The sequence below is a fragment of the Dermacentor variabilis genome, chromosome 1 (genome assembly GCF_050947875.1).
Source record: "Dermacentor variabilis isolate Ectoservices chromosome 1, ASM5094787v1, whole genome shotgun sequence".
In the NCBI taxonomy this organism is placed as follows: Eukaryota; Metazoa; Arthropoda; class Arachnida; order Ixodida; family Ixodidae; genus Dermacentor; species Dermacentor variabilis.
This window is the reverse complement of record NC_134568.1, coordinates 175,574,130-175,593,893: the sequence shown is the minus strand read 5'-3', so window position 1 is coordinate 175,593,893 and position 19,764 is coordinate 175,574,130. Positions and strand designations below refer to the sequence as shown.

Here is a 19,764-nt window from a genome sequence, read left to right as displayed (position 1 = left end):
CATCAACTGAGGTGCTCAATTTTTCCCTGCTGCAGTCTTATTCATAGGTACTGCGAATCGTTAGGCAAAATATATAGAAGTGCGCCCTAGCGAGCGCCAGGCGGGAGAGATCCAACGCTCATGCAACCTATGTGAAGCGAAACTTAAGTGGAGCGGTTAATGAAATGTTATACAACTAATTATGATGTACAGTTGCGTTTATTTGCACCCTATGCAACTTGTAGCCTCGTGTAATGTTTATGTTTATGCCAAACGTATAAATAAAAGAATAATTTCTGGGGTTTTAAGTGCGAAAACCTCGATCTGATTATGAGGCACGCCGCAGTGGGGGATTCCGCATTAATTTTGACCACCTGGGGTTCTTCAACGTGCAACTAATTGATGGTACACGGGCGTTTTTGCATTTCGCCCCCATCGAAATGCGGCCGCCCCAACCGGGATTTGATCGGGCGACCTCGTGTTCAGCAGCGAAAAGCCGAAGCCACTAAGCAACCACGACGGGTACGCCTCGCATAGGTCGCAACTTTAATCTAACGCAATGTTTATGTTTATGCGTTGCAACGTTTACAAACTACGCCGAAATGCAAACACCCAATGTGACGGATACGCATGGTGAGACGTCGACACGCTGATGTCACGATGACTAAGGTGATGTATGATGTCTGTCAAGGGAAGAATAGCGATAAAAGCTGTATGGGCACGGAAGAGTATGACACGTGTCAAATACATTCAACGATTCTGTTCGCCTTGCGCCACAGTGGCAACGACCTATTCTGGAGGATCGGCCAGGAATGGGCACCAACGTAGTGGCACCGAAAAATGCAGAAATTGCTTTGATGTTCTGTATTCTCGCGTCCAGCCAAACAACCACATGGTTTGTGTCGAGCTGGTGCTTTCAAATTGTATTTCATTTATCTGATCTCGTGCTTGCTTAATGATGTAACCATTTACTCTCGTGGGGTGATTGGCTACAGTAGTGGCCAATATTTCTCATCTGAATAAGCATAACCACAGACTGCTGAAACTAAGAACGTCTAGGATGAAATGTTCCTGAAAAGAAACGCAAACCTTTACTTCAGTCTGACTGACATATATTTAGTATTTAATTACAGAATACCTACATCGACTTGAAAGCATTATCTTGGGGGAACAGAAATCGCATGTTTAATGTACCCATTAAATATAACTGACAAACAATGTGCATATCTGAACATTTACCCATACAGATGCACGCTGGCAAACCACGCACAAGATATACTAGAACTTACACATCACATTCGTAGATAACCCAGTGTAATGACCCCTCGAAAAATACATACAAATAAACCGAACAATAAGTATTGAAGAAGAGCACGTACAATATACAAAAAGGCAGTTGTAATTCACTAGCAATCACCCAGCACAGAAAACAATAATTCGTTATTGGATACATGTAACACATTATCTGACAAACGGTTTGAACCTTTTATAGTTCTTGGGAAGGAGTAGTGGAAAGTGCTTCTTCGCGAATTACGTTCCGAAATCTTTTATTTTTATCAAAGCAAGAGTATATACTATAAGCTGGGTAAAAAATATAATTAGAACGGTTTATGCCTGTCTGACTGGGAAGTATATGGTGCATTAGCTTAGGTCTTAGTTTTTGCCTACGTACAGGTAACGCTTTGAGACGTCATCCCTATATAGTGGCCTTTATTTCTGAAATGCTTAAGTATGGGTCGTAATTACTACATGGAAACCTTGCTGCTTTTTGATCTGGTAATAAGATAGGCTAGCCTTCTTGATAACTGGCCCATTAGGCGCAGACATAATCAAGTATTGACATGACACGTAAAAAATAGTTTCCTTGACTTCCGGCGTTGATTGCTTAAAATACCTCGAAATACCTCCAAATCCTACCAGCTTATGATAGGGCATAGTCAACTCGTTTGTTCCAAGTGAGTGATTCGGTGAAATAGATTCCTACATACTTGCATTCAGACAGTTTGTCCATAAGCGTTTATTGATTCTACATTCGAGCTATAATTTGCATAATTTCTTGGAAAAACTGCCTTTTCTAGTGTTCAAATGCACGTTCTATTGTTGACATCAGTTTTGTGTATCGTCGAATCTGTTTGCAAAATATATGTGCCATTTTCAGTCGTGATTTCTTTAATGACACAGTTGTCGGGAAATAGTTGATTGGTGACCTAATTTTTTGAACAATGCTGTTTATGGAGATTAAAAACAATATTGGGCCCAAACACGCCGCCTTAAGGGACACCCGAAGCTTGTTATTTGTGAAGACTTTGGTGTTGTTCAGGACAACGGAGGGAGTCCATTCAGGTAGCTTTGTATCCAATTGCGAGCTTTAGTGTTTATGTTCAAAGCAGCAAATTTGATATCTATGAAGTGTTGTGACACTGCCACTCAGAAGCATTGCGAGAACAACGACGACGACGACGACGACGACGACGACGACTACAACAACAACAACAACAACAACAACAACAACAACAACAACAACAACAACAACAACAACAACAACAACAACAACAACAACAACAACAACAACAACAACAACAAAATTAAATGACGGATATCTGGCTATTGTTATCATTGACTCCGGGTACGAAATGCTGAAATCGCATGTGTTGTGTATTACAGGAATAACCTTTGGAGAAACCATGCTGACAAAGTGCAATAAGGCAACAAAATCAAGAAGTGGGAATATGTAACTGCTAATAGTATGCTCAAATACATCGCAACATATTAACTCTAATGAAATAGGCCGGTAGTTTTCTGTAAGTTCTTCAGCGGGTGATTTCGAAACAGATGTCGGGTTCGTAGTCTTACAATCTTGAGGAATGAACCTTGTTTCAAGACAATGCTTGTAAATCGTCATTAAGTACGGGGCATTGATGCTATGACGTTAAGGACGACTGTAGATATTCCCTCAGGGTCACTCTCGTCTGTTTCATGCATGTAAAATATGCACATCTCGAAGAAACCATCACCAATACGCCCTGTAACGTTAAGCGTGACTTTTGATTATGTGAGTGTTGTAATTTGAGTAATGACATACATCACTTGTGTCATTCAAGCGCTCTATTTTTATTGTTAATCCCATGCGGTCTTATTTACCGAGAACGTACTTTTGCCACAAATGCTGGTTGCCCGTGGAATGTTCGTGCATTAATATTTAATTACTTTCGCAGCTTTACCTCGCGACCTTCCACTGTAACTATGATACCAACATGTCTTGAAAAGGCAAGTCCACTTGTCGAAACATTGGCTCCCGCTTTCACCTTGTTCTCGTTTTGCTCATCGTCTTGAATTTCCATCTCCCGCCTTCCGCCTGTTTCCCCATGATACCAACTGTATTTCAAGTTGGTTATATTAATACTGATGTACTTAAAGAGTCGACAAGCATTCGCAAGTACTTTTGAGCATTTTGGAATGAAGCACGTTCAGTTGGCAGCGAAATTGTACGCGTCCGCAAAATTGCTCTAAACTTTCTTGCAGAGCACAACCGAGGTACTCCCTAACCAAGCTAAAGAACGGTGATGAAGGCTGCGTTAGGATTCCTCCCTTGAAATTTTACAATCTATGTTGTCGACAACCTGTGTAATTCTTTCCCAACCAATAATATATCATCCACGATAACACGGGATCTCCGCACAGACCATAAAGTTTACATGCACCCTTAAATGTCCGCACTGCCTTGTAAATCTCAAACAAAATTCATTCAGAGATTGCCCCTCACTTCAACCACAGATGCCGATAACTTTATGCGTACTATTACTTATCGCCCCTCACCCCAGCCTTTGACTTGTGCTATGAAACTAAACGAATCAAAAGATGGATTACTACGCTTTACAGCATTGCAGTATGCTAAAATACTGCCGTTTTGTGAACTGCGCGTTATTGCACGAGCAAGGGTAAACTTTAGCTACAGAGCTTCGCTCTCGTTCTTGTAGAAACAATGCTGACGCGCCGTTGACGAGAGCGAACACTCTGAATAGAGGTAGTGGTTAAAATAGAATCATTGTTATCTTTGCCGGTAGAGTTTCTCCAATGACATAATAAGTTCAGCGCGTGCACACACACATACGCGTATGCACGCTCACACACGAATACACACGCACGCACACACGCACGCACCAAAAAGCGTTTTGTCCAGAAGTGCTGCTACTACTAGAAAGAAATTAAAAATTCATCACTTACGCCATTGTTTCCGTGATAGCAATCACGAAAGGCGTATTGTGGGTTCCGCTGATCTGCCATGCTGAGATTGAGCAACTTACTACAGAAAGCAAGATGAAGACGCCCATCGCCCAGCGTTGTCGGCTGCAATGAAAACGAATACAGGAGATTGAAGTTGCTAGCACGTTTCTATGCACTTCTTTATAGCAGTTGTACAGCCTTTGCAAGAGAAACGTAGCTACTAGGTGCTTGGTCGCTGATTAGTCTCGGCTGCGCGGCGCTGGGGAACGTGGAACTTCTGGAGACAGAATTTAGGGAGTGAGACAATGGTTCGCCTCCCCATACGGAGCTTTGAGAAAAGCTGCTGCAACAGGAGGCTGACCCGACATGTCGTAGTCAGCTGCGGCTCTCTGCTCAACTGCCTTGTTTCTTTTTACAAAGGCTGTACTTGTGGAACTGGAACTAGCTGTGGCTGTATTACAGCTTTAGCAGGACGTACTTTTTCAAGATGATGGCTATCGGGAGACTTATAAGGAAGAGCTGGAAGTCGACGGAAAGGTACCACAGGTGCACCAGTATGGACTGCGAACGAGGTAGAAGAACAAAGAACAAGAAACACCGTGAAGCCATTAGAACAATATTCGCAGTGTGAGGAGTGACAAAATTGACTAAAATTATATTTAAGGACATTAGTGGGATTGTTAATTATATTGCTCAGTGCTACGTGCAGGTACCTTATTGCAAGATAACAACAACTTACAGACGAGCGGCAGTCTGCGTGTTTTTCTAAGTAGTAGCAGAACACAGGGATCCTCCTGTCCCGTTATTTGCAGTCAGAGGTTGTCTAAGGCTAACAAGGCGACAGCGGCCTTCCGGAAAGAGGAACGGCAAGCACCAGCACTGGCGGTATCGGCTACGTGACCGTGAAGTGTTCCGGGTTGGGTTCAGTTTGCAATACGAATAAGGCTACTTCGCCACTAAGAGAACAAGGAAGTTTTGCCTTCCCCCGCTACTGACGTGCCGCAGTGCAGCTGCTTCACTGCGAAAGCCTACAACAGTTTCGGTGATATCGCCACATATTCGGTTTTCATTTCATCAAAGAAGCGAGACCTTATAGCGTAGGCCTATTTGTCATCTCTGGCTGTTGTTTCCCATTGTTCGCTCTGCGAAGTGCTTTTTCTTCTTCCAGGAACATTCAACAAGAGAGCCGAGTGAATTAGAATAATGGATGGCGTATTTAGCAGAGCTGCTGAACTAAAAGCGTGTATTAACTATATTTTATGAACTTTAAGCAAGCAATTATTGTAGAAGTCTGGCATTTTGTTTCATAGGATTCATATTTTTTTAGAAAGCTTATCCGTGTGCTAGCGAAACGCATGGATATTACACAAAAAAAAAAAAAACATTGTATTTGATTGGTACGCAAGCAGCGCCTGCTTCATCAGCTGGTCCCCCATGCCTGAATAACTTGCCTTACATAGAACTAATGCCATTGCAAAATATTTATTATAGCTCTGCACTTGTTGCACAGAAAGGACTTTATCCTCACTCATTGCCTTCATTATTCGGTAAATTTTGAGGGGTTTAGTGCCTTCATCTGCCCAAAATCGAATAACAGAAGACTACCGGTTTTAACGCGAATGACCGTCAGTGATGCAGCCTTATTTGCTGTGCTGCCTGCCACGGTGGCTATATATCGCCAGAATGTTCTGCTGCCTAGCACGAGCATCCCTGGAAACGGCGGCGAAATTCGGATGAAAGCGAACTGCAAGGATGCTCGTGTTCTTGGATTTGGCTGAATGTTAAAATAATCCAAGACGGCCGATATATAATCCGGAGTCCTGCACTATAACGTCTCTCTAAGTCCCAAGATTGCTTTGGGATGTTAAACACATTAAATAAATAAATAAATAAATAAATAAATAAATAAATAAATAAATAAATAAAGCAACCATATTTGCTGTAGATCTATTTTTCTGTACGTCAAAGAGATAACAGTAGAAATAACTATGATAATTATTACACGCAAACAGAAATTATTGAACGCAGAAGCCTGAGCATATAAGCAGTATTTTGTACAAGTGTACAAGACCACGAGTTCTTTGTATTATGCTGTGATCACAGTGCGGTCGTAAAGTTCGCAATGCTCCTATTTGTTTTATTAATGCTCGTGGGCGTCAGTAAACCAATAATCGTAAATGCTGCTGGACGTTCGAAAGCAGAAGTACGGTCGCTGCGCTCAAAGTCGTTCATCTCAAAAGCCCTTGCCGCTTCTGCCGGTCTATAAGCCAGACGTTGCAGTGGATGCAGGAAGTGCCTTGTCCGAAAAAGGAAAAACCGAAAATACTGCGCCCATTGATTCCACCGCATCTGAATCCGACGTAAATGAAGCGGGCCTACCAACAACTGCGCTCGCCTCTAATGCGACCGTTGCCCTCTTCACGCACCATACTACGACAGTCTGAACAAAATGTGTAGTTACATTCTTTGACTTTGCGGTTGCGTCTCTTGCAAAATATCTACGCACTGCGTACGCAGTCTGAAGGCAGTTTTACAGTGATAGCTGTTATGAGTTCTTAGCTAACTAAATGATCGTCTTCTGAGTAAACAGACAATACTAGAATACCGTTCCCACCGATAATCGGTTCAGAAGGCAGTGAAGGCACTTTTGTGCTTTGACTCTGTAGTGCTGTCCGTGCACATCTCCCTGTCCCCAGCTCTCTCTTCTTCTCCCTTCTTTCTATTTCCCTTCTCCCTTCCCCCAGCGCAGGGTAGCCAACCGGACTCTTGACTGGTTAACATTCCTGCCTTCCTTTTATCTCTCTCGCTTGCAAACTCAAACGTAACCTACACCAACAACCGGCTGAAAAGAAACGTGCGCATACATGTCTGCTTATTACTGTGGCCACCATTGGGTGCTGTAGCTTTGTCTACAGTACCCAACTGGCCCAAGAGCTTGCGCTAATGCGGCTTTACGAACTCATAGGTTTACTCTATTCCAGCGAAATCTGGTACATCGAAGTTCGAACAGTAAGAATCTGCAATTACATTTCAAACACTTACGAAAGCAGTTTTCCTGTAGTTTTGAATCTGAAGCAGTATGTCCAACCAAAGCCGGTTCATTTCGTCGTAGAACTTCTCAAAATAACTCTTTGCGTCTGGTCCAGACGTAACCAACGGGAGCAAGTACATGCACATGAGAAGGAAGAATACCGGCACCATGGTCCTGCAAGAGTTGTGAATAAGCTGCGTTGTAAAGCTTGGCGGCAGCACATCTTGCTATATAGAATGGGCACCTCGCCGTTCACGAAATTTGTGCAGCCCGCTGAGGCCGAGGGCTTACCTTATAAACCGTCGGATCACCGCGAATATGAACACGACGATAGCAGGTTTCTTTTGCTTTGATATCGTGTAGCACATGAGGAACGCACTGCAATGAAACAGACATTCAAAGATTGATATTAGTGCCAAAAAACGTGCACTCGCCAAGAATAAAAGAAAAATAAAGAACCGACGTTTCGGGCCCCGCACGGGTCCCTTGATCACAATGAAGATGTAAGCATGGGCGCGCGGCTGTTTATGGGTGAGGTGGCGCAGCGTGCGGGTGTATATCTCGGGAAGATTACCCCTCATCCTGTTTATCGTGCGTCTAGTTGATTGGATGTAAAATTATTCTGAAAGCAAACGGTCAGATAAGTGTTTCTCTTTTGCGATGATGGCTGCCGAGTCCCAGTCAATGATGTGTCCGGTTAGTTCGTGATGTTCCGCCAGGGCGTTCGCGGTTGTGCGGCCCTTGGCGACGTCATTCATGTGTTGTTTCAAGCGCCGTTTAAAGTTTATTCTTTATCATTCTTTATTTTTCTTTTATTCTTAGCGAATTCACGTTTTTTGCCACCAATATGTTTCCTCGCCAGACGAGTTTTCATCGAACACTTGACAAAGATTGATATTAAGAACGACTCATTTCAGCGCTACATTTTCATGATATCTTTACCGCGAACAGGACTACACTACATTTGACACGATCGAGCGATGAGGGTGAAGCACTCATTCTCCCGTCCTGTTCGCACTGAATCTATCACACGTAGCACTTGATTCCTTCATCAAAGAAAGTGACTAGTCCATATTCTTGCCTACATGTATACACAGACACGATAGAAGCTGTGAAGCCTACAGGACCCTGAATTGTTGGGATTAATGTAATTATGGGGTTTTACGTGCCAAAACCACTTTCTGATTATGAGGCACGCCGTAGTGGAGGACTCCGGAAATTTCGACCACCTGGGGTTCTTTAACGTGCACCTAAATCTAAGTACACGGGTGTTTTCGCATTTCGCCTCCATCGAAATGCGGCCGCCGTGGCCGGGATTCGATCCCGCGACCTCGTGCTCAGCAGCCCAACACCATAGCCACTGAGCAACCACGGCGGGTGAATTGTTGGGATTCAGGGGTATAGATTCTACATGTAGTTTCAACAGAACTAAGTACTTAAATATTGTTTGACATGAGAAAGAGAAAAAAAAATTGTCATTTTATAAAAAATGTATGTCCCTTCGTTTTGAGGCCCATCTTCTCCGATGTTATGCATTAAAAGAAACCTTGCCTAATTTTTTCGTATATACTTAAATGAGAAAACGTGTAAAATTCCAGAAGCAATGAGAATATATTGAAAAGATCAGCTCGTTAAGCGCCTTGGTTCTTCTCGTTCTTTCTCTTTCTTTATTTGCCGTTACGTGTCCGCTATATTCTTGCCTACATCTATACACAGACAAGATAAAGGCTCAAAAGCCTACAAGAACAAGAATTCTTAAGATGCAAGGGTAAAGCTTCTACACGAAGTTTCAACAGAACTATAGTACTAAAAAGTTGTTTGACATAAGAAAGAAAGCGAGAAAAAGTAGTTATTTTCTAAAATATCTACGTCCCTCCGTTTTGAGGCCCACATTCTCCGACATTATGCGCTACAACAGAACTTGCCTGATCTGTTGCTATATACTTAAGTAAGAAAACACATAAAATTCCGGAAGCAACGAGAATTCATTCAAATATCAGCTCGTTAAGCGCCCTGGCTTCTCTCTTTCTTTCGCTATGTATATTTTTTTTTGCTGTTATATGTGTCCAAAGAGACGTTGGTACCTGTTGACGGTGCCAGCAACTGGTGTCCACTCAACTGACAGATGTGCACCAAACGATACAAAAGTATCAAACAAAGAACTGGGAAAGTAATATAGCGACAACATCCTAAAGCTCATGTATAGTATACACACACAGCATAATTACGGAAAATGAGATGCTGCTGAGAAGTTCATAAAGTACAAATGTTCATGTGGAAGTAAAAATATCTGCTCTAATTTGTACTTCCACATAAACCCTTGTGGCACGCAATAATGTTTTAAGAGGTCGTTCAGTGCCTCTGGAAAGCTTGAGCAATAAGGTCAGGAGACTGCCTACCGTGAGTCAATCGAGTCTTTGCCATAAAAGATGGAAAATTCAGTTCCGCCAACTACATCCGTAGCACCCGTGGTCATTTTAGTAGGCAAAAAAAGCAAGCAGTTTTTTTTTAACATCACAAACCGGCACCCTCGCCTTTAAAAGACATTAACACAAACAAGTTGACATCTGACAAGGAGAGATGACCCAATATAATTTTTGACGTGCGAACAACTGAGCTGAACATGCTTCTCCTATGGGCTCTAATTGCACGTAATGTATTTTTCTTTTGCGAGGAAAAGAATTTGATAAACTCGCCACTTTATATGGCAAGAGACAGCATTCGTACATCATTTTGTTCGCTAAAAGCCTACTACAGTTGGAGACAAAAATAAAAGACAGATACGCGTGTTCGAACGATGCAAATGCTTTACCATGTAGCCTCAACTGCAAGACCATAAATAGCGAGCGTGTGTTAAGAGCAATACAACTTCGTAAAGGAGCTGACATGCCTTAGGAAGAAGAATGTGTCCACAGCTATATAGGCCGCCGGAACCACTAAGCTTGGCGTTTGCTGGGCCATGAGCAAGTTGTTTAGCAGTCGCGCTGCAAGAAAAAGAGCAGAACCAACTTTAGTTATGCGGCAGAGCGCAGGACGGCACAGCAAACAACTCGGTGTCCCAAAACAAAAATTATTATAAGCGTTTATTCGTCAAGTTCTTGCTGGAGACACGCAGCAAGCACCATAGACAAATAAGTACGTTGGGGAATTTTGTGTCTTTAGAAGGCACTTCAACGCGACAACACGCAAAGCGTACAGTGGGAGTGTTAGCATTGGAATGTGTTTGTACTTGGACCGCTGAGCACCACAAACAAACTTCGCTTCCAATTTGGGAGGCTAGCCAACGGCAACCGCGTCTTTATTTGTTCTCTTTTTACTCCGTCTATATATCACGCAACTACGAATGAGGCAATAAATTCCAGTTTTGTATAGCTTCCTTCAGCTTCATTAAGTGGGCCCAACTACAAGGAAGAGACATTCAAACGACCTTTCCGTGTTGACTACAGCCGCGGTACTACTCTTGGTTCTTTGCGACGCACAAAATGTCGAATTGCTGCAGAAGAGTGTTCCAGACAGCACGCATTATTAAGATACAAACTTCTGCGCTTTGTTCAGGTTAACGCTGCCTTTGCTCAGTTCATACTCCACTAACGTAACTGGGTCAATCACCCTCAATAGAAGCGAGTAGCCTACAGCTGTTGAAGCTACAAAGGACGGCTGACGGGCGCGTTGTTAAAAGTGTTGAACACTGTACACAGGCGTAGAATGCCTAGAATGCACACCGCACTGTTCGCTCTATTAAAGGGGCCCTGAACTACTTTTTATCGAAGTTGAGAAACACATTTTCAGTTAAATTAGACAATTTCAGAAGTATTTTGCAGCAAAGAGTACTTCAGTGTGTTATGTAGCGGAGTTTATTGGCAATCTAACATCGCGTTAACGCTGCTTCCATTCCTTCTTCAACGAGTTGCACTGCGAGCGCTACGGCAAAGCGAGGCGTGCCCACAACGCTCCGCCTACTCGATGTCACCGTGGCGCGCAGCTTAAACTTGGTTCTGGGTGTTCGCGTAGACGCCACCATATTTCCGATACTGGCGCCTATCACGCGCCAAACGCGGTTGTCCTCAACGGGCCGCAATGCGCTCAGCCAGCGGACTCATCGCAGCATCCCGCGGCGGCTTCGGTATCTACGCTACGTAGCCGACCGCAGCTACATACAACTGCAGTGCGCATGCGCAGCGTTTGCTTTGTGCGCGACAGGGCTTGAGTGCCCGCTCGCGCTCGTATGCTCCAGTCTGGCCGTGCTACGCGGTGCGGAGGGGCCTTTTCCTGCACCAGCTTTACCCGCTGATAGTAGCCATATAAACTTGCCCACTGCGAATTGCCGTCAACAGCTCATTACTAAGCGAAGTGAGGCGTCTAACAAGGAGCGGCCAGGAGCGAGCGCGCGCTGGCAAGCGTGCGTGTGGTCTGACCTTATAGGTTTCGCGTGGTTATAGGCTAGTCGAGTGTTCAAAACTAGTCGATATTAGCGAGACCCGACGGCTACGACGCCAATAAGCCGGATGGCCAAAGTTTAATTCCTGTGCGGGCAGCCGCGGCCGAGCGTGTGCAGACGATAGTCGGCTTCTTCGGGAAGTGCGCAATCATTATCGAAATTAGAAAGCAAATTTTCGCTTACTTGGGCCTGTTTATTAAACTGCGTCGATAACTACACACAGTAACAGTAGGAAGAAGTGTGCTGATCCAAACACCTTTCTTGATTGATATAAACTATTGGTCAATAGCCGCCGCAAATGGGAATCAGCTTTATTCCGAAATAAAGCGTCAAGAAAAGAGTGAGGAGCAGGCTTCTGTTGAAAAGAGAGCGTTTTAGACAAAGGCGACTTCGCGCTCCGCTTGCGAGCTCCACGCGCCGCGCACGACTGCAAAACTTGGCTGAGTTGTTCACAGCAGCGCGTGATATATCGGCGGACTGTGTTTTTTTTTTTCCCACCGAGCCCGAGGGGTGGTTCAGAGCCTCCTTAAATACTATAACTGTGGGCGCAGATGCCCAGCGCGCCGCTATAGCGATATGCCTACTCGCTGTGATCATTAGACTCAAAGCGAACCCTTGAAGTATGTGCGTCTAATCATACTGTGTTTATGCATAATGCTGCGTTTAACTAATTCCGTTTGCTGCGCTAGCTTCTGCACACACAAATAAAGGCTACTCTATAGAGGACAAGAACGAAAAACTGCGCAGTTGTCCTTTTGCGCAGGCGTCCTTCTTTGTGTTGTCTTCCGTGCGGGAACCGCCGCAGAAAACCTCATTTGATGTTACACCAACTAGCCCCAGTTCAAGCCTTATTGCGTTTTAAGACTGCTTTATTGAAAAAGACAAGTCTCGTACAACTTTGTCACTTGGATAGGTTTCTCACAGAGTGCATTGTGGCCTAGCACATACCCTAATACATACAAATACTCACACACACACACACACACACACACACACACACACACACACACACACACACACACACACACACACACACACACACACACACACACACACACACATATATATATATATATATATATATATATATATATATATATATATATATATATATATATATATATATATATATATATATATATTGCTTTACCAATATTGTACAACTAAATTACATCGCTCGTGCGAAACAGTTGCGTTGTAACCTTGTATACTTTCCCAGTTCATAAAAGCGTTCTGACTGTTCACATCAAAGGTAACTGATCAAGGGGGGAGTTAATCTGCAATATGAGCTCCTTCATTTCTCTACTGAATTCACACATGAAAAGTACATAAGGAATGATCTAGAAAAGTATGCTGCGCCACGTCGTTTTCTCTCAATCAGTTACCGCTCACCTAACATCGGGTGACTAACAGGTCGGCAAGGTAGGAGAAGAAAGGCGCGCCATAAAACTCCGTAAATGGGGCGCCAGCCAAGCAAGGTTAAGGCTTATCTCATTTTTTGCGTCACGGCGCTCATCGGAACATAAAATTGGCCCGCCAACCTTACGACGTAACTGCATCGATGCGGCTGTAGTGTGACATCCCATACGTCTTTCTTTAGTTCGCAGAAGACTGGCTAGGAGCATCTATGTTCCACTCAAAGCGCCTGTATCCGCTTACAATAATTTGAAACCCGCTAAAAATGCTCTTCGGTCGCTGATTTACTGTCCAAAGTAGTTATGAACTGGAATTCGGGCTATATGTCTGCAACATCACACTCGAACGTGTCAGCATAGTAAAGAAAACTTAAAAAGAAATGCACATTAAAAGATTGGTTTGAACCAAAAACAAGACGTCTGTGATATTGGCCTTTTAGTACTACGCCCCAGCAACTTTACATTTTCCTCAAATATGTAATTATTTATTTAATTAAAAGGCTCGTTATAACCTCGCACTCTGGTTAAATAAACAAAAATGCGCTAAGTTTGTAGCTTACGAGTGGCGACAAGCGGAGCGCACAGAAGAGTATTAGCCAATTCCATGGCCTCCAGAATTCGCGAGAACCCCCCTCCGCAGTAGCCCAGCGACTATGGCGTTGCACAACTGAGCTCGAGGTTGCGGGTTCAATACTGGCCGCAGCGGCTCCATTTCGGTGGGGGTGGAATGCAAAAATGATCGTGTACTTAGATTTGGGTGCACGTCGAAGAACCGCAGGTGCTCAAAATTAATGCGGAGTCTCCTACTATGGCGTGCCTCATAATCAGATCGTGGTTTTGGTGCGTAACACTCAATAATTTAATTATTTCATTTAAGAATTCACGAGGTTAGGTACAACAATAATGAAAATTTGGATACTAAAAGCTAGGCGCATCAAAATAAAAGCTAAGAAGATACAACTGCGAGAATTGTGTAAAAAAAAAAACAAGGAACAAATTGCAGGAAGTCCTTGTTGTCTATAAACGAAAAGCATTTCCGGTAAGACAAATATTCAAAACTATGAAAAGGAAAGTAGAAAAAAATATGGCCGACAAGCATGCAGTACCAGACGTAACTGCAAAACTAATGCACAATTTGAGAACAATATGACTAGCTTGCACACTCACTATAAATAGCGAGCTCTCAGAGAGTTGCCAAACAAAACACACACAAACACACACACATACACACACACACACACACACACACACACACACACACACACACACACACACACACACACACACACACACACACACACACACATATATATATATATATATACAAAAAACATCCCCGCGAAAAAGTCACAATGCATTAGAATAGAAGAAAAAGAATAAGAAAAATAAAAACGTGTAACGTGGATTGTACAGCGTTCTAATCTTTTCGAGCTCTGAGAGCACACCTCTGAAAGCACGACCAGTGTGCATAACTCTCATGACGTATCTTCGACGCGACTGCAAAACACATACAACTCTGCTGGCCACATAGTGCGGGCACTATACATAGGAAAATGTTCGTCAGAAGCGTCTGCGGTATGAAAACGAGCGCAGCACGAGGACTTCCTTCATCGCATAAGATGCGAAAAAATGCAGAGAGTGCCGTCTCATTCCGGGAATAGACGGAGAGTGGTGGATGGGGTGGGTACGACTAGTACCCCATCGAGGTCAGGTTAAAAGCGTAGCAGGCGATGTATGCTGCACCAAAGGGACGATTTCGCCCACTTTTGGAATCACATGGTCTCGCATAGCCTGTGTCCCAATCCACAAATCATTTGCCTACCGATTGTTGGCTAAGACTCAGCAAGCGCACGCACATCTAATGTATATGATATGGCGTAACATCATGAAAGTACATCCGCTACGTTATTGCCCATCATTTTGACAGTTATCGGAGTCTACCGTAAGGGGATCTGATGATCCAAAAATGATGCAAGACTGCGGTTGTTGCGACACTCAAAACCCACGACTCCAACGGCGTAACAGAAGCACTTACACCAAGTTGGAGATAAGCTTCCGTAACAGTGGCCGAGCACAATCCACGTTAAACTGAAGAACCTCAATCCGTGGAAGAAACGAAGGGTGTAGGCATCGGAACTTTTGTCCTTGACCACTTGTAGCAGTACTTTTGTATTCGAGATGAGGGAAAATGCCCTGAGGCACCGCAGCAGAATATCTGAAAAGAAGGGGTGAGAACGTCATTTTCTGCCATTCGCGTTGCACTTCACAGCTCTCTACCAGATGTGGCTCTTTTCTCACCGCATGCTGCTTTGTTCTTGGGTTGTGAGCGCACGCAAACATCGGTGACAGTTCCAATCGCCAACAATGCGACAAGGACTCCTAGAGTTATCCTGAAGAAGAAGAAAAGAAGAAACAACAAACAGAAGGGAATCTAAGTGGGATGCGACGTACCCCAAAAAAAGTGCTAAAAAGGGGGAGGGTAAGAATCGAAGGTCATTGCACACACACACACACACACACACACACACACACACACACACACACACACACACACACACACACACACACACACACACACACACACACACACACACACACACACACACACACACACACACACACACACACACACACACACACACACGCACAAAAGGTAGCAAGCATTTTGGGATAACTCCGTTTGGACCCTTCGTGAGCATTATTTTGAAAAGCCCGTGAATTTTAACAACTAAGCTATACTACGTTACCTAAGATATTTTGAGGAAAGTAGTACTGCAATCGACGCACTAGGGTTTTTCCTTTGCTCTGCAACGTGCGAATGCAATTGCGAGATGTAGTCAATATTTATACAGCCGGAAAGTACACAAACAAAAGAAAGGACGAGGAAAAGAAGAAGAGAAAAAAAAAGAAAGGAGGGAGTGCGTTGCTGTTTGTTGACTTCACTCTCTGGTTTTTCTTTTCCAACGCAACCAGGTAGTTTGATCGCGCACATTTTAGCCTGAGATGAGAGCAGTTGTATTAACCGAGGAGACCACCCTCGCAGCTCTTTCCTTTCGTATTAATGCTACACTGAACGGTAGGCACGGCCAAGGCGAGGGAAACTGTCGCGGAAGAAAACTGAAGGCTGCTCAGTCAGTCGGTCCGGTGCCACCTTTGTCAATAACCTGAATCACTGTACCGCATCAACAAAAGCTGCGTTGAATGCAAATGCGGTCTAGCGAACACCACTCAGTTTTCGTGCGGCGTGTCCACAAATAGCGGCTTTCACGTTTCTGCGGAAAGCACGCTTTGCATATTTAGTGCGAGCTGTCATAGCTTCAACTGCTATTATATGTTGGATGCGTAATGAGTTACAAGTAATTGATCACTTGTAACTATACGTTTACAGCGAAGCTGTTATTGAGAACAGAAGCGTTCGAAAAAAAATATAGACGCGTAAAACGTTAAGGAGACGCGTTAAAAGAACAAACACAAGCACAAAGGAGCACCTGGTGATAAGGCTGATGCGTGGGCAAAGTTACAAGCAGGAGAGCTGAATAGGGGCGCTGCGGGAAAATTATGTATTTTTCTGCAGTTGCTTGCACAGGCTTACTTCGAAGCGGTACAAGAGCGCCGCGACGTAACTACTGTGTGTGCCAGATAACGACATTTTGTACGAATAGAGTATCCTACAAATACAGACGAGAACGTGCTGACGAAGTTTGAAAGTTGTACAATGATTGAATTAGCCAAAAGATAATGTAAAAAATTGTAGCGTTTTCGACGCACCTCAGGGCTTGCCGGGCGTCCGAAATGTTTCCCGTAAACGTATTAATGAGTGCATTGGCCAGATAATTTTGCACCCATTATGTAGCTTCGCTATAGTAATTGGGTTGTGATTCCTGCGAGGTAGCACAAGTCTGCCGTATTTCTTATTTGTCAGTTTGTAAGCGAGTGAATGCTTCTATGGAGTGGTAGCGCACACGGTAGTTTAGTTACTCTTCTTGAATAACTGCCGACTAACTACATGATTCCGTTATAATATACAGCAAAGAAGTTACAAGAATTGAGGCAACTTTGAGACCGCGCAACAGGTGGCTAACAATTCTGCCGGGTTGGAGGAGTGACTCGCACGTGGCAATGTATAGAACAGCGGTCAACTACAGAGCATAGGTTCGTACATGCCCGCCAAGCTGCTGTTACTTTTTTACATTTGCAAAGAGAACGCAGGGAACAAAGTGAGAACTCGGTGAACAACAGCAATCCATGTCGCGGCGTGACGAAATGGCAACCGCGGAACATGGGGCTTGCTCGTGAATATCGAGTATTTGCGACGCCGCGAGTGATAATTTTGTGAGGATAGGGCTGAACATCTTCGGCAACAACTCCCCAAAAGAACAGTCCTTGAAGGTCACATGGCACCGACAACAATGTATTGCAAATATTCAATGTATTGCAATGTATTCAAACAATGTATTGCAATGTATTCTTCATTCTCTTGAGTGTACAGACGCGAAATTGTAACAAAGATGGTAAGCCGTTAATAACCTAATTATTTAAAATCTTGCAATCAATCAATTAATTACTTTTGCGAAAGTCTAATTAATCATTAGAATCAAAGGTATCTTGAGTGAATTAACTGTAATTATGCTCAGTTACATTGTCTTTGTCTGAAAAGTGCACAAGATTGCTAGTTTACCTCGTTTCACTTATCTGTAGCCTACTTCAAAGTGACTTTTCGCCCTTTATATAGTTCTCCTTAACGAGAATTCATTAGGATTTCGTTTGCAGCATTTGCTTTCCACTAAGGCACTATTTATGCAGTGTACACGCAATTTCACGCAGAGAAGACACTGACAGTATGCCCGCAGTACTTTTTCCAGTTTCTCTAAATACATTATGTTGATGGAAATGCTGTTGGCACCGGCGCCTTCTCTTCACATAGAATTGCATAGTAAGAACGAATGAAAAAGACGGAACAGAACAAAAGGCATGTCACAGGAAGGATAAAAGGGTAATATAAATGCACTTAAGAGAGCTGACAGAAGAAAAAAAGGTCAGGCAAGATACACTGAAACACAAATTCAGGTAATAGAAGTACGCTGAATACAAGAAAGAAAAGACGACACGAAGTCATCGAAAGGCACATGAATTGCTGGCCTCGATCGGCAGGCTAAACTTGCCTGTTGCAACAATATGCTTGCACCACGAACTGAAGTAAGGCACAGAAAGGAACATAGAATAAAGTCAAATGTAACACATGCAGTCAGCTTACAACAGGTGATACAAACTATACTCAAGATTTGCCAAAAAATATATATATTCGCTTCCAGAAATCTCTGGAGGGAGACTACAGCGCTAGTCTTTGTATCTGTTGACCTAAAGACTTTGATGAGATTGTTAAGGGCCTGCAGGCAAATGCCATTAGACCACATATCAAAAGTCGTCTTCCAGCGTCGTGTCATGGGCATTCTAATAGCCGATGTTGTGCATCCTCATTCGCGGTGTAACAAGTGCATTTTTTACTACTAGCGCGGCAAAGTTTATGCAGAAAGTGTTTTGGGAACACGTTTTACCGATCCGCAATCAAGGACCCAGAATATCGAAACATCTGCTGGCGTTCAATGTGTGTGGATATTAAGCCCAAGGGTAAATGTCAAACAATTATGAAGATTTTGAAGTTTGAGGCATACCTATGTGGCAACCGCAAGCTGCAGTTTATCTCAATATGACGAAATTCGCCTTGCAGCAGAAGTCTCGATGTTACGCTCTACCTACGCTTGGCGTGCATTCTCATCAACTGCAACACTTCCAGAGATACTGTATTGGCCAGACACCCACTGAAACATTATTAAGTGATTTTGGTTGGTTGCGCGACTTGTGTGAGTTTGTTTAGCGTTTTATTAACTAAAACAAAGTTTTGCGAACTGATGTTACCATTAACAAGAGATGATAGCGCTACTTGAGAATCACGCAAGATCAAGTTATTTTCTCCAACCTTGTACTGAATTTATCTAGTCTAGCACCAATAAAATGACAAAAAAGTTTTGCTGCAGCTGACTATACGTTGCGCGAGGTGGCTTAAAGGTGTGTTTTCGGTTGCATTCTAATAACCGCCGAAATTAACGGAGAGCACATCTGAATATATTGCTAGGCGGAAACGCGGCTAACTATTGCTCGGGGCGATCCTTTTCAAGGACGGAACAATTTATTATCGCAGCCGATGGAAAGTTTTCCGTCGCAAGGAAAACGAGCGACGCCTATGCCGCTGTTCGCGTCCTTCACGCTTGAAAAGCACAGACGGCAGGCCTTCTCGGCGAGAGTTAACTAGACGCGCGGATGATCTCATTGGAATACGTTATATCTTGGGCGATTTATGTGAAGAACAAACAAACAAGCAAACAAACAAACTATTAAGAAAGCTTGATAGTTGGCAATGTGGCATACTTACAATATCGCTTTTTGTCCATTGGTTAGTGGCACTGGAAGATTTGTCACGCAGTTGCTCAATTTCAGATTAAACGCAGGTGGTAGCACTGGAACGTGTGAAAAAAGAATGTAAAGCCGTTCGGCGCCAATAAAGAAATATACTTGTAAACGTTACCAAGAATGCTTTAACATTTCGAATATACACGGTGTTTAAGTAGTAGGAATGCCGCCAGAATCTCTTACTGTTTTCACAAAGGCGAAAAACCACG

The 19,764-nt window shown here is 43.5% G+C and overlaps 1 protein-coding gene across 2 annotated transcripts in view; it reads right to left on the bottom strand.

Annotated features, from left to right (window-relative positions):
* Positions 1-19,764, bottom strand: part of LOC142588357 (nose resistant to fluoxetine protein 6-like) — a 45,232-nt gene that overhangs the window by 10,562 nt on the left and 14,906 nt on the right. Inside the window, exons 4-11 of one of the 2 annotated variants that reach the window (XM_075699994.1) lie at positions 19,518-19,602; positions 15,365-15,477; positions 15,123-15,302; positions 10,125-10,218; positions 7,526-7,612; positions 7,246-7,408; positions 4,682-4,764; positions 4,204-4,326 (exon numbers count right to left, since the gene is read on the bottom strand). In XM_075699994.1, coding sequence (XP_075556109.1) covers positions 4,204-4,326; positions 4,682-4,764; positions 7,246-7,408; positions 7,526-7,612; positions 10,125-10,218; positions 15,123-15,302; positions 15,365-15,477; positions 19,518-19,602 — 928 coding nt within the window. The remainder of the gene's footprint in view (positions 1-4,203; positions 4,327-4,681; positions 4,765-7,245; positions 7,409-7,525; positions 7,613-10,124; positions 10,219-15,122; positions 15,303-15,364; positions 15,478-19,517; positions 19,603-19,764) is intronic. The other variant, XM_075700000.1, reaches the window with a different exon arrangement.